Genomic DNA, 22,331 nt, shown 5'->3' on the forward strand with positions numbered 1-22,331 from the left:
TAAAGATTTGGTGTAAACTGGAAATCCAGGAGAAGGAAAGTGAGGAACAAATGGAATGCTAACTTTTCAGCCTTTTTAGCAGAATTATAGCTTTAAGCACTTGCACCTTAGCCATCTCAATGGGAGTAGGGGGATGGAGATCCACATGACAGCAAAGATGCAAGAGTTGTTGATGCATTAGAAACTACAGAAACACCTGAGAACAGTCACATAGGAATTAGGGCTTCTCCCCCCAAAAAGGTGACAGGATCAATAGCCCAACTGAAGTGCATCTACAGCAATGCATACAGCATGGGCACTCAACAGGAGGAGTTGCAAGTCACTGTGCAGCAGGAAAACTATGATATAGCTGCCATCATGGAAACATGGTGGGATGACTCACACAACTGGAGTGCTGCAATGGATGGCTATAAACTCTTCAGAAGGGATAGGCAAGGAAGGAGAGGCAGTGGGGTAGCCCTGTATGTTGGGGAGTATTTTGATTGTCTAGAGCCTGATGATGGTGATGAAAGAGCCGAGTGTTGATGGGTAAGAATCAGGGGAAAGGTCAACAAGTCAGATATCACTGGGAGTCTGTTACAGACCACCCAACCCAGATGAAGAGGCAGATGAAATATCCTATAAGCAGCTGGGAGAAGTCTCACAACTACTAGTCCTTGTTCTCATGGGGGACTGCAACTTACCAGATGTCTGCTGGAAATACAATAGAGCAGAGAGGAAACAGTCTAGGAGGTTCATGGAGTGTGTGGAAGATAACTTCCTGACACAGCTGGTGAGTGAGTCAACTAGGGAAAGCACCTCCCTGGACCTGTTGTTTGTGAACAGAGAAGGACTTCTGGGTGATGCAATGGTCAGAGGCTGTCTTGGGCACAGCAATCACGAAATGATAATGAAATGAAATGATTCTTGGCGAATTAAGGAGGGTGGCTAGCAGAATTGCTACCTTGGACTTCCAGAGGGCAGACTTTGGCCTGTTTAGGGGCCTGGTTGGCAGAGTCCCTTGGGAGGCAGTTCTGAAGGGCAAAGACAAGCCAATGGGGAAGAAGACCGGCCTGGCTGAACAGAGAGCTTCGGCTGGAACTCAGGAAAAAAAAGGATAGTTTATGATCTCAGGAAGAAGAGGTAGACACCTCAGAAGGACTATAAGGATGTTGTGAGGTTATGCAGGGAGAAAATTAGAAGGGCCAAAGCCCAACTAGAACTTAATTTGGCTACTGCTGTAAAAGACAACTAAAAATGTTGCTATACATACATTAGCGACAAAAGAAGGGCTAAGGAGAATCTCCATCCTTTATTGGATGCAGGGGGAAACATAGTGACAAAGGATGAGGAAAAGGCTGAGGTACTTAATGCCTTCTTTGCCTCAGTCTTTAATAGCAAGACCAATTGTTCTCCAGGTACCCAGTCCCCTGAGCTGGAAGACAGGGAGCAGAATGAAGCCCCCATAATCCAAGGAGAAATGTTAGCGATCTGCTACACCACTTAGACGTACACAAGTCTATGGAGCCAGATGGGATACACCCAAGGGTGCTGAGGGAGCTGGTGGAGGCACTCACCAAGCCACTTTCAATCATTTATCAACAGTCCTGGCTAACTGGGGAGGTCTCAGTTGAATGGAGGTTAGCAAATGTGATTCCCATCTACAAGAAGGACTGAAAGGAGGATCTGGGGAAGTACAGGCCTGTCAGCCTGACCTGGCTGCTGGGAAAGGTTATGGAGCAGATTATCTTGAGTGCCATCACGTGGCATGTACAGGACAACCAGGTGATCAGGCCCAGTCAGCATGGGGTTATGAAAGGCAGGTCCTGCTTGACTAACCTGATCTCCTTCTATGACAAGGTGATCCGCTTAGTGGATGAGGGAAAGGCTGCGGATGTTGCTTACCTGGACTTTAGTAAAGTCTTTGACACCATTTCCCACAGCATTCTCTTGGAGAAACTGGCTGCTCATGGCTTGGACAGGCATACTCTTTGCTGGTTAAAATACTGGCTGGATGGTCGGGCCCAAAGAGTGGTGGTGAATGGAATTAAATCCAGTTGGCAGCCAGTCACAAGTGGTATTCCCCAGGGCTCAGTATTTGGGCCAGTTCTGTTTAATATTTTTATCAATGATCTGGATGAGGGGATCAAGTGCACTCTTAGTAAGTTTGCAGGCAACACCAAGTTGAGTGGGAGTGTTGATCTGCTTGAGGGTAGGAAGGCAGGGTAGGTAGGTGTCGTGGGTTAGGCTGCTCCGGCAACCAAACCCTACACAGTCGCTCACTCACCCTCCCCCAGCCTCAGGGATGAGGGAGAGAATTAAAGAAGAAACGGGAAACCCGTGGGTTGAGATAAGAACAATTTAATACAGATAAGTAATACACAGTGTAGATGCTCACCACCTCCTCTTATCCGCAGCCCGTCTCGTCCCGAAGCTGCAATCCCGGACGAACGCGAGGCCCCGAAATAGAGAGGGAGAGAGAGAGAGAGAGATAGTACTCCGAGAGTGGGAGTACTGGAAGAGAGAGAGAAAAAAAGGCAATAGAGCAAAAGCGCAGAAGTGCAAAAGAGCAAAAGCAGCAAAAGAGCAAAAGCGCAAAAGCCCTTCTTTCCGGCTGTCCCTCACTTTTATACTGGGCATGACGCTGCATGATATGGAATACTAATTGGCCAGTTTGGCCCTCAATCTTAAGTTCCACCACAAATCACAAGGGGAATCGTGTCCCCCTTGTCCCGGCTATGCTCCCCCCCTTATCCCATCGTGCTTCTGCACTCCGGCCAGAAAACGGCACATTGAAAAGTCCTTGAGTCTCACTTCCAATCACAAACATCAGCTTGCTATCAACATTCTTCTCAGAGTGAGCCTCTGAGTGAAACCAAAACACAGAGCTCTTCTAGCTGCTAAAAAGAAGAGCTAACTCTGTCCCAGCTAAAACCAAGACAGTAGGTAGGAGCTGGGGGTGTTGGTTGACAGCCAGCTGAATATGAGCCAGCAGTGTGCCCAGGTGGCCAAGAAGGCCAATAGCATTCTAGTTTCTATCAGGAATAGTGTGGCCAGTTGGATTAGGGAAGTGATTCTCCCCCTGTAGTCGGCACTGGTGAGGCCGCACCTCGAATACTGCGTTCAGTTTTGGGCCCCTCACTACAAGACAGACATTGAGATGCTGGAGTGTGTCCAAAGAAGAGCAACGAAGCTGGTGAAGGGTCTAGAGCACAAGTCTTATGAGGAGCGGCTGAGGGAACTGAGGTTGTTTAGCCTGGAGAAAAGGTGGCTGAGAGAAGACCTTATTGTTCTCTACAACCGTCGCAGCTGGAAGGCTTCAGGTGGCTCCAAGCAGACCAATGTTCTAATGCAAAGGCTTTAGGCTCTACTCTAAGGAAGGACCACACTCCTCCAAGGCTCAGGAGAAAATGCCTCACCCTTAAGAGTAAATGCCCTGCCTTAAATAGTCAGGAGTCACATGGTTTGCTAGATGGGTCAAGGCTATTGGTCACTTGACCATCCATCTCCCAGAGTGATTGGCTGAATGCTACAGCACCTGTTTCAAGGTAACTTTCCCAGTGTAACAAGCTACAGGTGTTTCTTAGTTAGCCTGCATAGGGAAAGAACTTTCACAGGATGCTGCAGCAGCCAAAAGGTTTCTCCACAATTCCCCCTTTTTGTTTTAAGATTAATTTGAATCAAGCAGGGAGATTTTTCAGCAATACCATGGGAGATACATCTAGCAAACCAGTTGTACATTCAGTTATTAATTCTGACTCCGACAGAGACGTGAAATTTAGTCTCTGCTTGTGGAAGGAACAGGTTGATGGCCGATGTCATTATTTCCATTAGAAGGGTCATTTGATGGATGATCTCCGTTCTGGCCATCGTTTGGACGTTGCCTGTTCCGTTTCTGATGTTGCAGGTCAGGGCGGACGCATCTTGCGGGTAGCCATCGTATCCCAGTATCTGTGGAAACGCAAGCATACCCACGACCCCAAGCAATAAGCTCATATGGGCCTTCCCACATCTTAGTGAGTAGGTCCCGTATCCAGACTTTCGCTCGGGACAGGTGCATCTCGCCTGAAGACTGCAACGAAAGAAAGTGATTCAAAATAATGGGATTATTTGAATTTGATGGCACCATAAGATGGTTAATTGTGTACAACGCTTTTTCTAGTCGACTCTGTGGGGTTTCTCCATGCATTCCCCCTTTTTGTTTATCTAAAACACGCTTCAAGGTGCCATGAGCGCGTTCAACAATGGCTTGGCCAGTAGGAGAATGCGGAATACCCAAGGTATGATTTACACCCCATAGTTGTAAAAACTGCCGCGTCTTCTGTGAGACGTAGGCCGGGCCATTATCGGTTTTTATAGAAAAAGGCACGCCCAAGACCGCAAAAGCGAGTTTCCAATGGGCAATGGCATCACGACTTTTCTCCCCAGTATGAGCAGTTGCCCACATAGCTGAGGAGAAAGTGTCAATAGACACGTGCACATACTTAAACCTGCCAAATTCAGGAACATGCGTTACATCCGTCTGCCAAAGCTGCAGGGCCTTTAGGCCTCTGGGGTTTACCCCCAATGGCAGAGGTGCCGCAAGTCCGTGGCAGTCAGCGCAAGCGCTGACAATGTCCCGAGCCTCAGTGGGCGTTAAGTGGAACTGTTTCTGCAGGGTATGTGCACTTTGATGGAAGAAATTATGCGATGCCTTGGCTTGTGCAATTTTATCGGGCTGAGGTGCTACCCATGCGGGGTTAGCTAGCATGTCAGCCCTGGCGTTGCCTTCCGTTATAAAGCCTGGCAAATTAGTATGACTATGGATATGCAGAATGTAATATGGGTGAACTCGATCTTGAATTGCACACCATAAGGTTTTTAATAGAGAAAACAGAGCCGCATTATTCACTTCTTTCAGAAGTGAACAATCTAAACGTTGCGTTATATCAGCCACATAAGCAGAATCGGTGACCAAATTCAAAGGTACCTGTGAGAACCGTTGAAAGGCCATGGCAACAGCCCTTAGTTCAACCAACTGGGCTGAGCCTGACTCACGGCCTTCCAGCACCTGCCACTCGGATTCCTCCTTCCAGGTAACAATAGCTTTCCCAGTTTTCCCAGACCCATCAGTGAAGACAGTGGGTCCTTGTACTGGCACTCGGCTATTTTTTGGCCACAAGGTAAAGCTTGTCGATCTTGCCAATTGCAGTAATTTATGGCTAGGCAGATGGTATGCAATTTGTCCTGAGAAATTTTCCAGCGCACTTTGGAGAGGAGCACTGTTAGTAAGGCTCCACTCAAAGTATTCCTGCTGTACTGGCAGAACAGTTATTGCAGGATCTGCTGCCATCAATTGTAGACAGCGCTGACGGCATTTGATTATCAGACAAGCAATTAATTCAAATAACGTAGATGCTGTCTTTTTTGGTTGGTGCGGCAAAAAGACCCATTCCAGAATATGCAAGGGGTCAGACCACTGTTTGTTCCATTGGCCAATGATACCTGTTGGATGAGAATCTGGAGTGGTAATAAAAACGGTAATATCAATGGAGGGATCTATTCGGTAAACCTGACGAGCAGAAATGGCCTGTTGAACCTCCTCTAGTGCCCGTCGCACTTCAGGTGTCAATTTTCGAGGTGAATTCAACTCAGGGTCCCCCTTTAAAATATTAAAGAGCAGTGCAAGTTGCGCCGCGGTTAGCCCTAGATAGGGACATAACCTATTGATGATGCCCAACAGTTTCTGAGCGTCATTCAAGGTCTAATAAAACTCGAGAATTGCACCTCTTGGTGTTGTATAGTTTGGTCCAAAATTTTGACTCCTAAATATCTCCAAGGAGGATGCTGTTGAACTTTCTCCGGAGCCACTTGTAATCCGTAAGAATGCAGAGCAGCAAGCAGTTGAGGCTGTATCTTCAGCAGCTCGTCCTGGGTGGATGCTGCTACCAGGATATCATCCATGTAATGACAGCAGTGTGCTTCAGGGAACTGCTTACGGATTCCGGACAAAGCTTGAGCAACGTACCATTGACAGATAGTCAGGCTGTTCTTCATGCCCTGAGGTAGGACCTTCCATTGATATCTCTTTGCAGGTTCAGTGTTGTTAACCGCAGGTACAGTAAAGGCAAATTTTGGTTTGTCATTAGGATGTAAGGGGATCGTGAAAAAACAGTCCTTCAAATCAATGATCAAGATTTCCCACCCTGCTGGAATCATGGTGGGTGAGGGCATACCAGGCTGCAATGCCCCCATGCTTTCCATTACTGCATTGATTTTTCGGAGATCTTGTAGCAAACTCCATTTTCCTGATTTCTTCTTAATTACGAAGACAGGCGTATTCCAGGGACTGGTAGAAGGTTCAAGGTGTCCCTGTTGTAATTGTTCCTTAACTAGTTGATGAAGGGCAACTAATTTTTCTTTTGGTAGGGGCCACTGGGGTTGCCAGATGGGTTTGTTTGCTAACCATCGCAAAGGCAACGTAGGATATTGTGCGCCCTTCAGTACAGTGGCCCCCATCAAAAATTTGTCCCAATACGTACTCCCCAGGCCGCCAAGACATCCCGCCCCCAGAGGTTGAGTGGAGCTGTAGTGACATAGGGCCGAATTGTAGCTGTTTGACCCTCTGCGTTCTTTACCACCACAGGTCGTTCACTTCAATAACTCTGTGTGGTTCCTCCCAGTCCTGCAATGGCTGACCCCGCGGGGGCTAAAGGCCATGTAGGAGGCCATGCGGAGAAGGAGACGATTGTCACATCAGCCCCTGTGTCAATCAAACCTCGGAGCTGAATCCTGGATGGCTGGGCATCTGGCAATATTAAGGTGCAAGTCATCTGTGGCTTTTGGCTGGAGATATCCGCAGTCCAGTAAACTTGCGGAAGTCCTGTGGAACCAAAGCCACCACCTTCACGACTCTATCGTTTTGCCTTAGGGACACTTGATTTGAAGGGTACAAGTTGAGCAATCGGAGTCTTTTCCGGTATTGTGACGGGGGGGGTGGGTGTGGAAATCATCGCACAAATTTGTCCTGGGAAGTCAGCGTCAATAACTCCTGGGTGAACAAAGATCCCTTGAATGGTGGTACTAGATCTTCCCACCAATAATGCACTTAGCCCATGTCCTAGAGGCCCAAATGCATCCAAGGGAAGCTTATAGACCCGACAGGATTCTAAGACGACTGTTGTTGCGGTGCATACATCCACCCCAGCTGATCCCTTTGTGCTGGCTGAAAGCTGGCTGAGTAGGCCTGGGTTGGTATCATGCTCTGGGGAAACATTTCTGTCTGAGCGCACATCCCCATTGCGCTCCTGGGGAAGTTTCCCGAACGTGTCAGGGGTCGGCCATTGGCATGGTATAACGATTCACAATATCTCGCAGAATGGCCTGGCTTATCGCATCTTATGCGGCGAGCAGGTCTCCTGTTATCCTTGTTTCTTCTTTGTCTCGTCTGTCTTTGTCTATTGTCCCTCTCAGGTTGTCTTTTCGGTTCCGGGTCAGCATTTTTGGGTTGAATAGGCCGTAGAATTGTGGCCAGAGCAGACTTATAGCTTTCAGATTCTAGCTTAGAGCATGCTTCGATCATTTCTGTTAGTGTAGGCTCCCCTGGCATGGAATTTATGATTTTTCTACATTCTTCATTGGCATTGTCTTTTGCCAGCTGCTTACATAGTAGTTGTCTCAGGTTTTCATCTTCGACCTGTTTTTCAAGGGCTGCAGCAACTTTCTCTACAAAAGATAAAAAGTGTTCTTTCTGCCCCTGATAAATCTTCACGTACTGTGTTTTTGGGGCAGCCATATCTATGCCCTTTAATAGAGCTCCCACGCCGATCTTTTGGGCTTGCTCAAGAACTTGGGGGTGCCATGTAGCTTGAAAATCAGGGTCAGCGAAAGCATTGGCTCCCAGTAGAGCATCTGCTGGAGCTCCGTATCTGGGGTCAGTTGGGGGTAATTGCATGTTTCCGGCTGCAGCTCTCTCAGCCATTCTTCGTCAATTGGCCTCAAAGACCATATATTGTACTGGTTGAAATAATACCTGACCTAGATGTTTAATGTCGAATGGGGAGAGTAGGTCAGTATTTAATATCCTGATGATCTGCGTGACCTGAGGAGAGTCTAACCCGTATTGTGCTACCTTGGTTTGCGGGTCTTGGACTACCTTCCAGGCGATGGTTTCGTGTTTGTCAATTTGACCTGAGTTAGGAAGCGCCTTTTGTACTGGGAAGGCTTGGATAAGATCCTCTGTTCGTTCATTACTTCCCTGAACAATCTGCTCAGACCCCTTTTCAGGCAACCCAACTTTTTCTATTAGATCCCAGTCGCCAGCCTCCAGAGCCCCCCTCTTGACTTCTTCCCAGAACCGTTTTGAATTTTTTGGACGCACAGTCACCTTGCATTCGGGAAGCGTCCAGGGACAGTTGTGGGCTGGCCATGTTTGTTGTCTGACTGTCGCCACGGCTTCCTGCAGTGATGAAACATTATCAGGCAGGGGTGTGTCCAATGGCTTCTGACAGGATGCAGACGCTGGGCCAACGGGTCGTGTAAAGGCGGAGGCTGTGGCCAGTTGTGGAACAGTCCATGGAGATGCAGTCTGGGTTGCGGAAACTTGTGTCGGCACCACTGTCTGTGAAGGTGCCACTGCTGTTGTCAGTGGCATACTTGGCGCCACTTCCGGGGTCGTTGCTGGGCCGGTTGGCACAGCCAGCCCAGGTTGTCCCGGTACAGATTCGGCAGCAATAACCTGCCGCAACATTTCCATCAATGCCATTAGTTGTTGCGACATTCCTTGCAAACCTGCCATAACCTGCTGTATTATGAAATGCGTTGTTCGGGGTTGCTCCATTTGTGCCCGTGGCAGATAGCCGGGCGCTATGGGTGATGCTGCAGGACATGAGGTTGCGGTAAACCAGGGCACCATGCCCGGGAACTGTCCTTGTGGTGCCTGGTCTGGTTGAGGGGCCAATGGCGGAGCAGTAGGAAGAACACATTCTGCTGTAATGGCTGAAGTAGCCGGTTGAGATGCAGAAGAAGGGGAGGCTGTTGGGGCAAAGGGTGGGGGATGCTCCAATGCTTTGTCTTGTCCGGAGGAGCATTCCCGCAAAAAATCACGAGGAGGACACTTGGGTTGGACATAATCTCGCAGGGAGGAGTAAAGCTTCTGTGCAGTCCCCACAACTTTCTCCATATCTGAGGACAGCGGGGGCACAACTGGTGCACTACCCATGGTCAGTCCCCTTTCAGATAACTCATCATCCCCTTCAGAAACTTCACTTGCGGATTCATCAGAATCTGGCAATACTTTTTCCTTCCTTTCTACCGTCCATTTCTGCATTACATCATATACAGTTCCCCAAATACGTAGCAGACCGGTCAGGTTCTTTCATCCAAATACTGTTTCATAGATTAGCTTATCCCCTAGCTGCTTCCACGCTTCTGAGCTAAAGGGAGTGTTGAGGTCGGTCAGGCATTCATGCTCTGCCACCCAATCTAACAGCTCACAGAGAGCTTCATCACTTATTTTAGCCCCTGCGACTGTCATTGCAGGTTTGAGAATGGAAAACATCATGCTTTCTTTTGTGGAGCTTTGTCCCATCATTCTAATTTGCAGTTCGTCCCTTGGAGCCCCGTGTACGGAAGCACGTACCTTCAGATCTTAGTTGTGGCTGGATCACACCGGGGTCACCAGTTGTCGCAGCTGGAAGGCTTCAGGCGGCTCCAAGCAGACCAATGTTCTAATGCAAAGGCTTTAGGCTCTACTCTAAGGAAGGACCACACTCCTCCAAGACTCAGGACAAAATGCCTCACCCTTAGGAGTAAACGCCCTGCCTTAAATAGTCAGGAGTCACATGGTTTGCTAGATGGGTCAAGGCTATTGGTCACTTGACCATCCATCTCCCAGAGTGATTGGCTGAATGCTACAGCACCTGTTTCAAGGTAACTTTCCCCATGTAACGAGCTACAGGTGTTTCTTAGTTAGCCTGCATAGGGAAAGAACTTTCACAGGATGCTGCAGCAGCCAAAAGGTTTCTCCACATACAACTACTTGAAAGGAGGTTGTAATGAGGTGGGTGTCAGTCTCCTTTCCCAAGTAGCAAGTGATAGGACAAGAGGAAATGGCCTCAACCCCGAAAGGGTTGTCTAGCATTGGAACAGGCTGCCCAGGGAAGAGATTGAGTCACCATCTCTGGAGGTATTTAAAAGATGTGTAGATGTGGCTCTTATGGATATGGTTTAGTGGTGGACTTGGTAGCATTAGGTTAATGATTGGACTCCATGATCTTAAGGGTCCTTTCCAACCTAAATGATTCTATGATAATTGTTACAGATCAAATAACCAGAGGATGGCATCTCTTAGCACTTTTCAGTGTAATAGTACCCCTTATCTCATTTCTGCTTATCTTCTTGAAAGAACTTCACATGCCAAAACACCAGACAAAAAATAATTGTGGGGAAAGAACACAGTTGCTGGAAAAGGAAGAAAACAGGGCTGATGAGCAACTTAAACAGAGCCCTATCATATTAAAGAAGATCGGGGTGCTGATTTGGAGGAAGGGAGGAAACAGAACGGACATTGAACCTCTGATTTAAGGTGAAATAGGATATGCAACTAGCAATTTCTAGACTACAGAGAGAGAAATAGGAAGAATATGGAATTGCTAGTGTGGAAAAATAATAGATATTGGGAGGAATGGGAGAACATTGTCCCCCAAAGTTTATCTTACATCTTAACATAAGGTATAATATTAGAGCAACTTTGAGGCGAGACACAGTTGCTGCTCCCAGGAATGCAATGTGGTTGGCATGGATAAGGCCTGCTCAGGCCGAGTGGAATGTAGAATATCCTTGAAATGGGGAGTAGAGTGGTATGGAGGTACCATGGCTCATCCCTGTTGTCAGGGATAGATGACTGGTGGAGGTAATCGCATAGCTGCTATCAAGGGAGATGGATTGGAACTGCTGCCTCAGAAATGATGGTGAAATTGTGTCTTGAAGTTGATCTTTGCTCATTACAAAATCATTATAATACCAAAACACACCTCCATCTCAAAAGCTACCCACCTCCGGGCTGCAACCACCCCTCACTGAGCATGCGCTCTGAAATTCTTCTAGCGTATACCTTTAAATTGAAGCGAGGAAAATTTACACCAATCCTAATAAAGGTATGCATGACTAGAGTCACTCAAGCTCCACCTGGAAGTAAAAAACAGTATAAAAATGGCTAAAGAGAAGGGGGTGTTGGAGGAAAACCTCCATCGGAACATGTGGGATCAGTCGACGGACTGGACCTCTCTTCTCCCCCCCATAGGGACGCCTATTGGATAAGAGCTCTGTGTTATGCACACTTAGTTACTAACATCCTGCTAGCTATTTAGAATTATCACTGATCAGTTCTGTTTGTATATTGTTCCAAATGTGTTTTCGCAGTCAGTACCTATCACCAGCCATCTTCGAATCTGTATCCTGTCATGAGCATATGTAATAAGATTTGTCATCTGTAAGCATAAGTTTCTGAAAACTTCAATAATTGATACCGGGGATATAAGGGATTTGGCCCGGTGTGCTGCCCATAAGGGTCCCTGAATAGGTTAGGCGATCACCCTCCGACTTAGCGGGCTGCCCAGAGGGATTTGTCCCAGTGACGCTGTCAGCATAAGCCTGACAGACTGGTCAAATTGTAAAGGGTTCAAGGTAACTCCCCTTCCCCTTAAACGGGGTATGGCAGGCGGGTTGGGTACAAGGGTCTTGTTTTTCTTGGGAAACTGGTAGACTGGTCAAATTGAGAAGGGCTCAAGGTAGTCTCCCTCTCTATCCTCCATCGACCTAATATCATGTCTTAATGTGACAGCTAGCATGGAGAAAGGAAGTCTAGACTGGCAAGAAATGGGGCCACACAGTCATTAGCGTAAAGGTAAGTATGGGCATAAATACAGCTTCTGGCACACAGGAGTGATGCTGGCAGAGTAGTAGAAAAGAATGAAAGATGTACAGAACCTACTCCCACATGAGATAATGCATTTTACATTGAAATTGGAATATGCCAGGAATATACACTGTCATGGTTTGATGTGGAGGGGGTGGGGGTTCTGGTGGCAGGAGAGGGGATTTGCTCCCTGCGACCTCCCCGGTTTTGGAACCGGGTTAGGCTTAGTTCTGGCCACCAGATCAGACTGCCATCCCCCTCGGGGTTGAGCCAATAGGGCGCCTCTGCGAATTGCCCTATTTAAGTCAGGACAAAGGAACCGGAAAAGGTGCTTTGCCCAGGATCGAGCAGAGAAGGGAGGAGGGCACTGCCCCCACTCCCTGGCTCCCGGCCGGGCAGCTTCCTGCGTCGGGCTGGTGCCGCCCACGGAGAATGGCGGCGGCGGAGCCAGCTGGGGAACTCGGGGGCACCCCACTCCCGGGGTGCCCACTGGGCTGAGTTCACCTGGAGAGGACTGAGATCTGAGAGAAACAGCTGCATCGACACCAGGTCAGTGAGGATGGAGCGGGAGGAGGTGTGCCGGAGCTGAGTTTCCCCTGCGGCTGATGGTGAGATAGCAGGCTGCCCCCCTGCAACCAGGACGGCCTCGGTGGAGTAGAGACCCACTCACAGCCCGTGGGGAGAAGATGCCTGAGCCTGAGGATGGTCGTGTTGGGACTCACGACAAGGCAGAGTGGCATCTGGAGTCTGCGTGACGACCCACGCCGGAGCGAGTGGCTACAACTCCCTAAGTATCCGAGACTGTGGTAAAGCCCACACCGGAGCAATCTGTGGGGAAGGATTGTTTCCAGTGGGCTGGACTCACGCTGGAGAAGTTTGTGGATTTTTCCTCGTGGGTAGGGGATCCACTGGAGCAGGGGAAAAGGGTGTAAGGACTCCTCCTCCTTTGAGAGAGAAGCAGCAGTAACAGCACGGAATGAACTGACCTGCACTCCCCCAGTCCCTGCCCCCTGCGCTGCTGGGGGGAGGAGGTAGAGCTGGGAGGAAAAGGAAAGGTGGGGGGGAAAGGTGTCAGTTTTAAGATCTGGCTTTGTTTCTTTCTGTCCTCTCGAGTAACCGGTTTTGTTTCCCTTTGTCCTTCTAAGTAATCATTAATAAACTGTTTTGCTTTGAGAAAGCCCTGTCTGTTTTGCCCAGGACCACGGTTGGTGGGTGCTCCCTCTGTTCTTGTCTCAACCCTCAGTCCCTTTGTTTTTTTTTCTCTCCTCTCTACTTTACTGGAGAAGGAGAGACTGTGTGAGTTTTAGTTGCTGGATCAGCCTAAAACCACGACAACACACAGCCAACTACTAAGGATCTGCTGATGGTGGTGACTCATTAAACCATGATTCCTCAATAACTTAAGTTATGATCCTACCTACAGACAATTCAGGTTCTTTCTATCAACATTTGCAATGTTCAACTGACAGCCTATGTGTGACAGGTGAGAGTTGAAGGCTTCTTAAATTTCAACAGGATCTAAGGGCAGAGCTCAAGATACTGATACTGCCATAAATTCTGGAGTGGACAGGCAAAGAAAAGATTGAGAAAGGTGACAATCAGCAAAGGGAATTTGTTAGTCGTATCTGCATTCCAACTGTTTATGAGAGGCCTGAAATCCCTCTTTAGAAACAATGTAATTGTCCCCCAAAAATGCTGCTAGAACACATTCTTATCTTTCCTCTCTTCCTTCCTCCCTCCTACTTTTTCCCCAGTTTTCCCTACCTTAAAATAGGTAATTTTATACTATTTCTCTTCTGCTTTCCAAAGCTCAATTTTGCTTCCTTGCACCAAAACTTTCTGTCAGCAGCTAACAAGACCTTTTGGTATTCTCTCTTAACATTTTGTGTCTTTCTCCCTCTTTCCTTACGTTGTTTCCATAAAATTATTTCTTAACTCTTCTGTTTGTAAAGTACATCATATTTTAGATCAAATGAGCTTCTGCTCTGCATAAATTTTCTGTTATCTTGGTAGAAGCACTAACCTTGGAGATATTAGAGCTATGGGTACATTTTTTCATAGGAGTGCCTCAACAAGCTACTCAGCCTCAAATAGAGAATGACAAACACAAGATTACATTAAATCACTTTTCTCTGTTGCAATGTTGGTTCCTCTGTTGTATATCTGGTTTTGAATCTAACAAAAAAAGTAATGAAGAATCACAGAATAATACTTTAAATACCACTAACGTCCTCAAGCATAGTGTTCTTATTGACTAGGCTAAACTCTGAAGTCATGCAGCAGTTCACAAGGATATTAGCTACTACAACTCATGTGAATTTAGGCTATCAGAAGATGGTGCCAAATCTATTTTTTTTTTCCATTTAATATTTATCTTCTGTAGTATGCTCAGATTTCAACATCTTTAACATCTTCATTAATGATCTGGATAATGAACTGAGAGGAGTGGCTGATACTCCAGAGGGTTGTGCTGCCTTCCAGATGGACCTTGAAGACTGGAGAAATAGGCTGAGAGAACAACAAAGAGAAATGCAAAGTCCTGCACTTGGAGAGGAACAACCTCATGCACCAGTATATGCTGGGGGCCGCCCAGCTGGAAAGCAGCTTTGCAGAAAAGGACCTGAGGCTCCTGGTGGGCACCAAGTTGAACATGAGCCAGCAATGTGCCCTTGGGGCAAAGAAGGTGTAGTGAACCTGACTGGAAGACCACTGTACATCTAGGAGTTAGTGATCTACATAACAGTTAATCTGAGTAGGACCAGGCCTGTGCTGTGCTGCGATGCATGTACAGCATGGCTTTCAGGCCTGTGTTGTGTGGCACAAATCCCTTGGCCACAAGATAAACTTAGCCAGCTCATTGTAACAGAGGAGCCCGCAGGTAGCTCTCAGAATCATAGAATGGTGTGGGTTGGAAGGGACCTTAAAGATCATCTAGTTCCAACCTCCCTGCCATGGGCAGGGACACCCTCCACTACAGCAGGTTGCTCAAAGCCTCATCCAACCTGGCCTTGAACACTTCCAGGGATGGGGCAGCCACAACTTCTCTGGGCAACCTGTTCCACTGCCTCACCACCCTCAGAGTGAAGAATTTCTTCCTTATATCCAATCTAAATCTCCCCTCTTTCAGTTTAAAGCCATTGCCCCTTATCCTATCACTATATACCCTTGTAAAAAGTCCCTCTCCAGCTTTCCTGTAGGCCCCCTTTAGGTACTGGAAGAAGTACCACTTGGTACTGGTGATTATGCCACCTGTGTGGCCTTGCCTTTATCTAACAGCGCAGCAAGGAGTTCTTATGAGAACATAGTTTCTGTTTGAACAGCAACTGTGTTCCAAATCATGGAGTTGTTTCCTCATAAGAAAATCCTATAATAGCTTGAATGACCAAAATGGAAGAATCTCTGCTATGGACAGCGTCATATAGTGTGCTACGCATGGATCAGAGGTCTATTCAATGCTACACTGCTCAGGATTTCCAGCATCTAAAGACATGTAAGATTATATATGCTATTCTCTCTATCATGAAGGAACTGGAGTGTCTGTCCTGAGGAAAGGCTGAGAGAGTTGAGACTGTTCAGCCTAGAGAAGAGAAGGCTCAGGAGGGATCTTATCAATGTATATAAATAATACGTGAAGGGAGGGTGCATAGAAGATGAAACCAGGCTCTTATCACTGAAGTCCAGTGACAGGACAAGAGGCAATGGGCACAAATGGAAATATAGGAGGTTTCCTCTGAATATACGGAAAAACCTTTTTACTATGAGAGTGACTGAGCACTGGAACAGGTTGCCCAGGGAGGTTGTGAAACCTCTCTTTTGGAGATATTCAAAAGCCATCTGGACATGGTTCTGGGCAACCAGCTCTAGGTCACCCTGCTTAAGCAGGGGGGGTTGGACCAGATGACCTCCAGAGGTCCCTTCCAACCTCAACCATTCTGTGATTCTAGGACTATATGATTATGAATTGTTTAGTCTCATATATACACAATAAACCTGTATCTGTCAATATATAAAATATTATATGAGTAAAGGTTAAGGTTTTCTTTAGTATCACAAAAACAGAATAAAAGCCTTTTTTAAAAAAGAATCTATTAAATCCAAGACAAGGTTTAAATATAGGACTCTTGTTTAAAAGAATAAAATAGGGTTTTTCAGGCTATGAAAGTAATCTTCAACACAGTGCAAGTACAGACAAGGAGACAATGAGGGGTTTGAAGATCAGGAGACAGGGAAAGATTTCACAAAATGATACAAGAAAGAATTTTTTTTTGTATTAGCATTTTGTATAAACTAAAAGGTGACAGCAATATGGAATATATGTAAAGGAAGGTGGAAAGGAGGCTATTGCAGAACAGAAAATAATTGTCTGCCTAAGAATCTGAAATACTGGTAACAAGAAAGTATGAATTTTAAAATACCATATAACAAAATAATGTCAAATATGCCCTTAATATCATAGGTTGGAAGAGGAAACAGATAACAGATCTGAATGAATGGGAAGATGCTTGTTAGCTATTCCCATAGTAGAGAGATCACCCAAAATGTCTCACATTGGAACACTAGTTCCAAACTAATAGATGCCAACTCAGCATGGCAATTAAGAGATGCTAGAACCACGAGAGCATCTATAAAAATGGATAGCAAGTGTCAGGTTTTCAGCTCCATAATCAGTTCAGATAACTCACACTAGACAGATTCTCAGTGTAATGACTGTAATGAGTTTCTGATATTGGATTCTCAGCAATATAAACTGAAATTAGAACATCTCAAAGGACCTGTGCCCTTAGCAACAGTCAGCAGGGCATATTTCAAGACATTTATATGTGATACAGCATTTCCTTAGTACCTAGCACATCAGTACCAGTTCTCACACTGGATCCAGATGATGTAGGTATCTAGCTAGCATCGATATAGATCATACATACCATTTTGGCTAGCAGTTTACCCAGACCTTTGGATATAACAAGTGTTGATTCAAATCTGAAGCTCTTATTGCCACTTCATTTATATCTAAAATCATTTAAATGAGCAAGTAATCAGTCTTGCACTGCATCTTTGGCACTGGTAGAACTGATCTAGCATTTTCATTAAGGAATAAACATTAAGCAATGATTCAGAGGTTCTGGATCTTCATCATAAGCTCCAGACAAATCTAGAGATCTAAATATTATTACTGCTGTAACTGTACAATTTCAAGGAAGTAGAACACAACCATACTGACACCTTGGAACTGATTACCCAAACACAGGATTGCTGTGGATACACAAACTATCCAAAATGAACTGTGGACTGTTTCATAAAGCAGTTTATTAATGCCACATTCTAAGCACTAGATTTGATTTACCTAGATTAAAGAAAGAATCTAAGCAACAAGTATATTAGCTTGGAATCACTAGAACTACCATATAATATTTATATATATATACACACCCTCAGAATCTTCTGCAAGAGTATGTGAGTGATCACAGATATTATTCTCCAAGACATTCTAAACCTAATGTTGAGGCACCATATGACTCTATATGCAAAAGCCACTTAGTGAAGAAACAAACTTTGTTAATCTGAACAATGCTAAATGAAAATTAACATCTTAATAACACTACCTCAATCCAGCAGAAGTATCGATCTCAAAATTTATATACAAAGAAAGTAAACATGTTTTTTTACCCCAACTCAAAAACAGTGACAACAACTAGGATATCAATTTTGCAACTCAAGGAAAAAGTAAGATATCTTCAAACACTTAATTTGATGAATAAATACTTCAAAATCATTTAACCATGCAGTTTGTGATCATATCTTTCACAGTAGCTCAAAGTAACTAATATCTGGGTTACAAATGTTAATCCATTCTGAAAAAATTACTTTCAAATTCACAAAATAATTCTTGGTATTTCTCAGCTAATATGCCCATTATAGTGATTAAGTATCAACAACAGGACCACCAGAAGATTTGTGGTTTTAAAAAAAACATTAAATCTAAGCACTATAGTTAATGCATTTTAAATCAGGTAATGGAAATAATTCAAGTCCTTGTCACTAAAATCCTAGGTTAAACATTCACAAGAGAGATATTAACATATAAAAATGTTGATGTATGTAAGAATATTTTGCATGTGAAGCTAAATTTTATTTGGCTTAATGTTCATTTTGCAAAGTACAACCTTATTCCTTTTCAATTTTGAGGCCCAATTCTGTATTGAGGCAACTTGTTATTACCAAGCATTCCAAACCCTCAGGTGAGTCAAGTCCCTCATGAGTCTATGTTTGCAGGATCATGAGCTTCCAAATGTGAATCATAAAAAAGACAAAACCTGAAAGTCAAACAGTGAATTCTGTTTCCTGTAGTATATTTTTGAAACTACTCTTACCCCAATGGTAAACTGTTTATTCAGAATCAAAAAGAGAACATTAAAGAAGTAGCATGTTGGTAGTGAGGATAAAAAGTTTGAGAGAGATCATAAATATACAGTAAAATGTCCTCCAAAATGTATTTATTCCGTAGAGTTATCAAATGATTTGGGTTGGAAGGGAACCTCTCAAGGTCTCTAAGTCCAACCCTCACTCAAAACAGACACAGTTAAGAGCAGGTTGCTCAGGGCTTTGTTCAGTCAAGGTTTGGATATCTCCAGGGATGGAGATCCTATAACTTCTTTGGGCCCTGTTCCAGTGTTTGATTATCCCTATGAGGATTTTTTTTTCTTATACCTAACTGGAATGTTCCAGCCTGTCTCCATTGCCTCTCATCCTTCCACTGTGCACCTCTAAGAGTCTGACTGTTTTCTCTACGTACTTCCATTACGTAGCTGAAGACAGCAGTAAGATCTCCCTGGGTCTTCTCTTCTTACAGCTGAACAAACCCAGTTCTCTCCATGTATGTCATGTGTTCCGACCCCTTGATCAGCTTGGTGATCCTCTACTGGACTTACTCCATTATGTCTGTCTTGTATGTCCAAGTCACAGGCATTTTTTTATCCTGACCTCACTAAAATTAAAATGTGATGTATTTAACTTTAGAGGTATAATGACTCCAAAAGAGGAGGCATCTATCTGTTTAACTTGACAACAGTAACAGCAATGACCAGGACAGAACTTGAAGTATATCACTTGTTCATCACTTGATATATCGGAGGGTTGTGCTGCCATTCAGAGAGATATCAACAGACTTGAGGAATGGGCTGAGAGGAACCTCATGCAGTTCAACAAAAGGAAATGTCGTCTTGCACCTGGAGTAAAATAACCCCAGGCACCAGTACACGCTGGGGGCCCACCAGCTGGAAAGCAGCTTGGCAGGAAAGGCCCTTGGAGTCCTGGTGGACAAGTTGAACATGAGCCGGCAACATGCCCTTGTGGCAAGAAAGGCTAATGATATCCTGGGCTGCATAGTGTTGCTAGCAGATGGAGAGAGGTGATCCTTCCCCTCTACTCAGCACTGATGAGGCCACACCTGGAGTCCTGTGTCCAGTTCTGAGCTCCCCAGTGCAAGAGAGACATGGACATACTGGAGGGAGTCCAACGAAGGGCCACAAAGATGATTAAGGGACTGGAGCACCTCACATATGAGGAAAGACTGAGAGAGCTGGGACTCTAGCCTAGAGAAGGCTCAGGGGTGGGATCTCATCAATGTATACAAATATCTGAAGGGAGGGTGCAAAGAGGATAAGCCAGGCTCAGGTGTGTCAGGTGCCCAGTGACAGGACCAGAGGCAATGAACACAAACTGAAACACAGATGGTTCTGTCTGAACATAAGGTAACACTTTTTACTGTGAGAGTGGTTGAAAACTGGAACAGGTTGCCCAGAGAGACTGTGGAGTCTCTATACATAGATATATTCAAAAGCTGACTGGACACAGTCCTGCTCTAGGTGACTCTGCTTGAGCAGGGCTGTTGGACTAGACCCTCTCAAAAGATCCCTTCCAACCTCAATGATTCTGTTATTCTGTGACTTGTAAAATATAAGATTTTAAATGACAATAAATTTAGACTATATAAGCACATTGAAACTTGACTTCCATAAACATTCTAAAATTCAGATGTAATTAATATGAGACTAAGAATATTCTTTAAGAAATATTTATTTTAAAATTTATTCGAAAAATAGAAATAGATATTGAGTATTAGTAATTTTTGCATATGCATATTTTCATAAGTACTAATTTTAGGATCAGCAACAGACACCGTGTTTCATCTTTATAAACTTTAAAATAGCATATTAGTGATTTGACTAAATGACATACCACTTCATCTTCAAATCCTCCAGCTAGTACAAGTGAATAAGCTCCATCATTACTGCGTCCATGAATTCCACCAACATGGGGTCTGTGAACACCCGCTTCACTCACCTTGAGTATTAAAAAAGAATAAATTTTAAAATATCTTTTTGAAACAACTGGCCTTCTGCAATAATTTTTCTGCTTAAAAATTATTTCCATAAGTATGTTTGTGTAACAGGATTGCCATTAAAGGAAATAATTTTATGAATTTTTAAGATTTTTTTTAAAGAAAAAAAAACACAAAAGAAAGGACATCCAATGAAAAGAAAGGACAACATAGAACAGTGCTGGCACAAAGATAAATACACTTTGCCCCTTAGGAAAAATCTTCACAATTCTTGCCATAAGCAACATTTAGGACCAGATTCATAGTTTCTTACACTAACTCAAAGAAGATACAGATTATCTTTCTAATTTAGTAGTATTTTAAATTTGTGTAAATAATTATGCAAGAAAGATCATAGTGAGTCAAAATTTTTTTGTGAAAATTATGTCAAGTATTGTTAAAAGTTAACCAACTCGGGAAAATGCAATCACATTTACGGTCTTCCTTCATCTCTGAACATTTTCTCTTTTTCCAATTCTGCTCAACTCCTGTACTTTTCCACACACACACTTTTATGCAATTTTATAAGATTTTGCATTGCTTTGCTATTGTCATAAGAATGTAACAGTCATCAAACTGCATCAAACCAGAGTTCCAGCTAGCCAAATATCCTGTCTGACAACAAATAAAAACAGATAGCTGGTCAGTGTGAAAACTGATTATGCAAGTGCACAATGATATTTACATGTAAATTTCATCAGTTTCCAGCTATGTGTGGCTTAGATTTCCTGAGTCAAAGGCATAATCTTTGCATTTCATGGAAGAAAAGTCAACTAATGGTTATTAATTTATTTATTTGAGTTCTGAATTCTTGCACACTCTTAGCTTTCACAATATCCTGCAGGAAAGAGTTCACAGTATTGCTGCATATTGCATGAATTAGTACTGCTTCCATTCATTCTTAATCTAGCACCTGATAATTTCATTTGATGCCCCCTCCTTTTGCATCAAAAAAGAACAGTTTGTTCCCTATTCACCTTCTTCAATTTTAATAGACATTTGTAGCATACCATCCTTGTTCTTCATAATTATATTGTTTTTCCTCTTCCTTTCTTAATAATTCCTAACATCTGATTTATGTTTCTGACCACTACTGAGCACAAAGATGACATTAAAAAAATTATCTATTACAAGTTCTCTTTCCTAAATGGTAATAATTAGCTGTAAGTCCTTTACCAGCTATGAAAAGTTATGATTTTTTCCCCTTCATCTTTATTATCCGTGATGACTTAGCTTTGTCACTTAACTGTCAGTTATTTGTCAGCTTTTACAGACCATTTATGAACATGTTGAACAGCACAGGCCTCACTACCACTCTGTTCTCTCCCATTGCATTAAATGTAATTTCATTCATTCCTCTCTCCCTTCTTTCATTTTCAAGAGGTATCCAGAATTTGACTTAAAATTTAGATTTTTGCCCTTTGGATGCTGTATTCATAAACAGTTCTAAGTCAATTTCCCTCTAGGAAAAAGAGTTGTAAGCCTTCAAACTACATGACCACTCATAATATATAATACATCACATTTAAATATTCTTAAGAAGCTTGTTGCATGAAAAAAGGAAGAAAACCATGAGACAGCATTTACAGCATTTTCCTTCTAAATTCTCATAAATCTGCTAAGAACTCATTTTCATATAAAAGAATGGTCGAATCAGAAATAAAAGTATAACTTTTTATGTGGAAAAATGTTGATCTTTTTAAAAGTATGTAGTTAATATGTAGCCATTATTAAATAATTATATACAAATGATAACTCTTCTAATATCTGTCCTACATTATAAGTCTTATCTGCTTAATTTTCTGAGAAAAACAAACCTCTTCACTTATATTCCTGTGTGCAATCAGCACTTGAAAATTCTGGGATCTGTTTGAGCTTGTATGTCACCAATGGAATCCTTAAAGAGATGAAATCCTAACTTTTATTCCTGCTGATACTGGCTGATCCAGTAAAAATAAAATTTGATTCAGAGATCTTAAGTTTGCAGAACTGATTTTTAAAACTTCCCCTATCTAAATTCTTCAAATATGGTAGGGATAAAAAAAATATCACAAAACACATAAGAATAAACATTAATTT

General features: G+C 43.8%; 1 protein-coding gene across 5 annotated transcripts in view; it reads right to left on the reverse strand.

Annotated features, from left to right (window-relative positions):
• Positions 1-22,331, reverse strand: part of LOC147526210 (E3 ubiquitin-protein ligase UHRF2-like) — a 162,971-nt gene that overhangs the window by 25,910 nt on the left and 114,730 nt on the right. For 4 of the 5 annotated variants that reach the window (XM_086630214.1, XM_086630212.1, XM_086630215.1 and 1 more), the window contains one exon: positions 20,111-20,215. In XM_086630214.1, the coding sequence (XP_086486340.1) occupies positions 20,111-20,215 (105 nt within the window). Of the gene's footprint in view, positions 1-9,699; positions 9,711-20,106; positions 20,216-22,331 lie in introns of all 5 variants that reach the window. The other variant, XM_086630213.1, reaches the window with a different exon arrangement.

This window comes from Tauraco erythrolophus, chromosome W (genome assembly GCF_009769465.1).
Source record: "Tauraco erythrolophus isolate bTauEry1 chromosome W, bTauEry1.pri, whole genome shotgun sequence".
NCBI lineage: Eukaryota > Metazoa > Chordata > Aves > Musophagiformes > Musophagidae > Tauraco > Tauraco erythrolophus.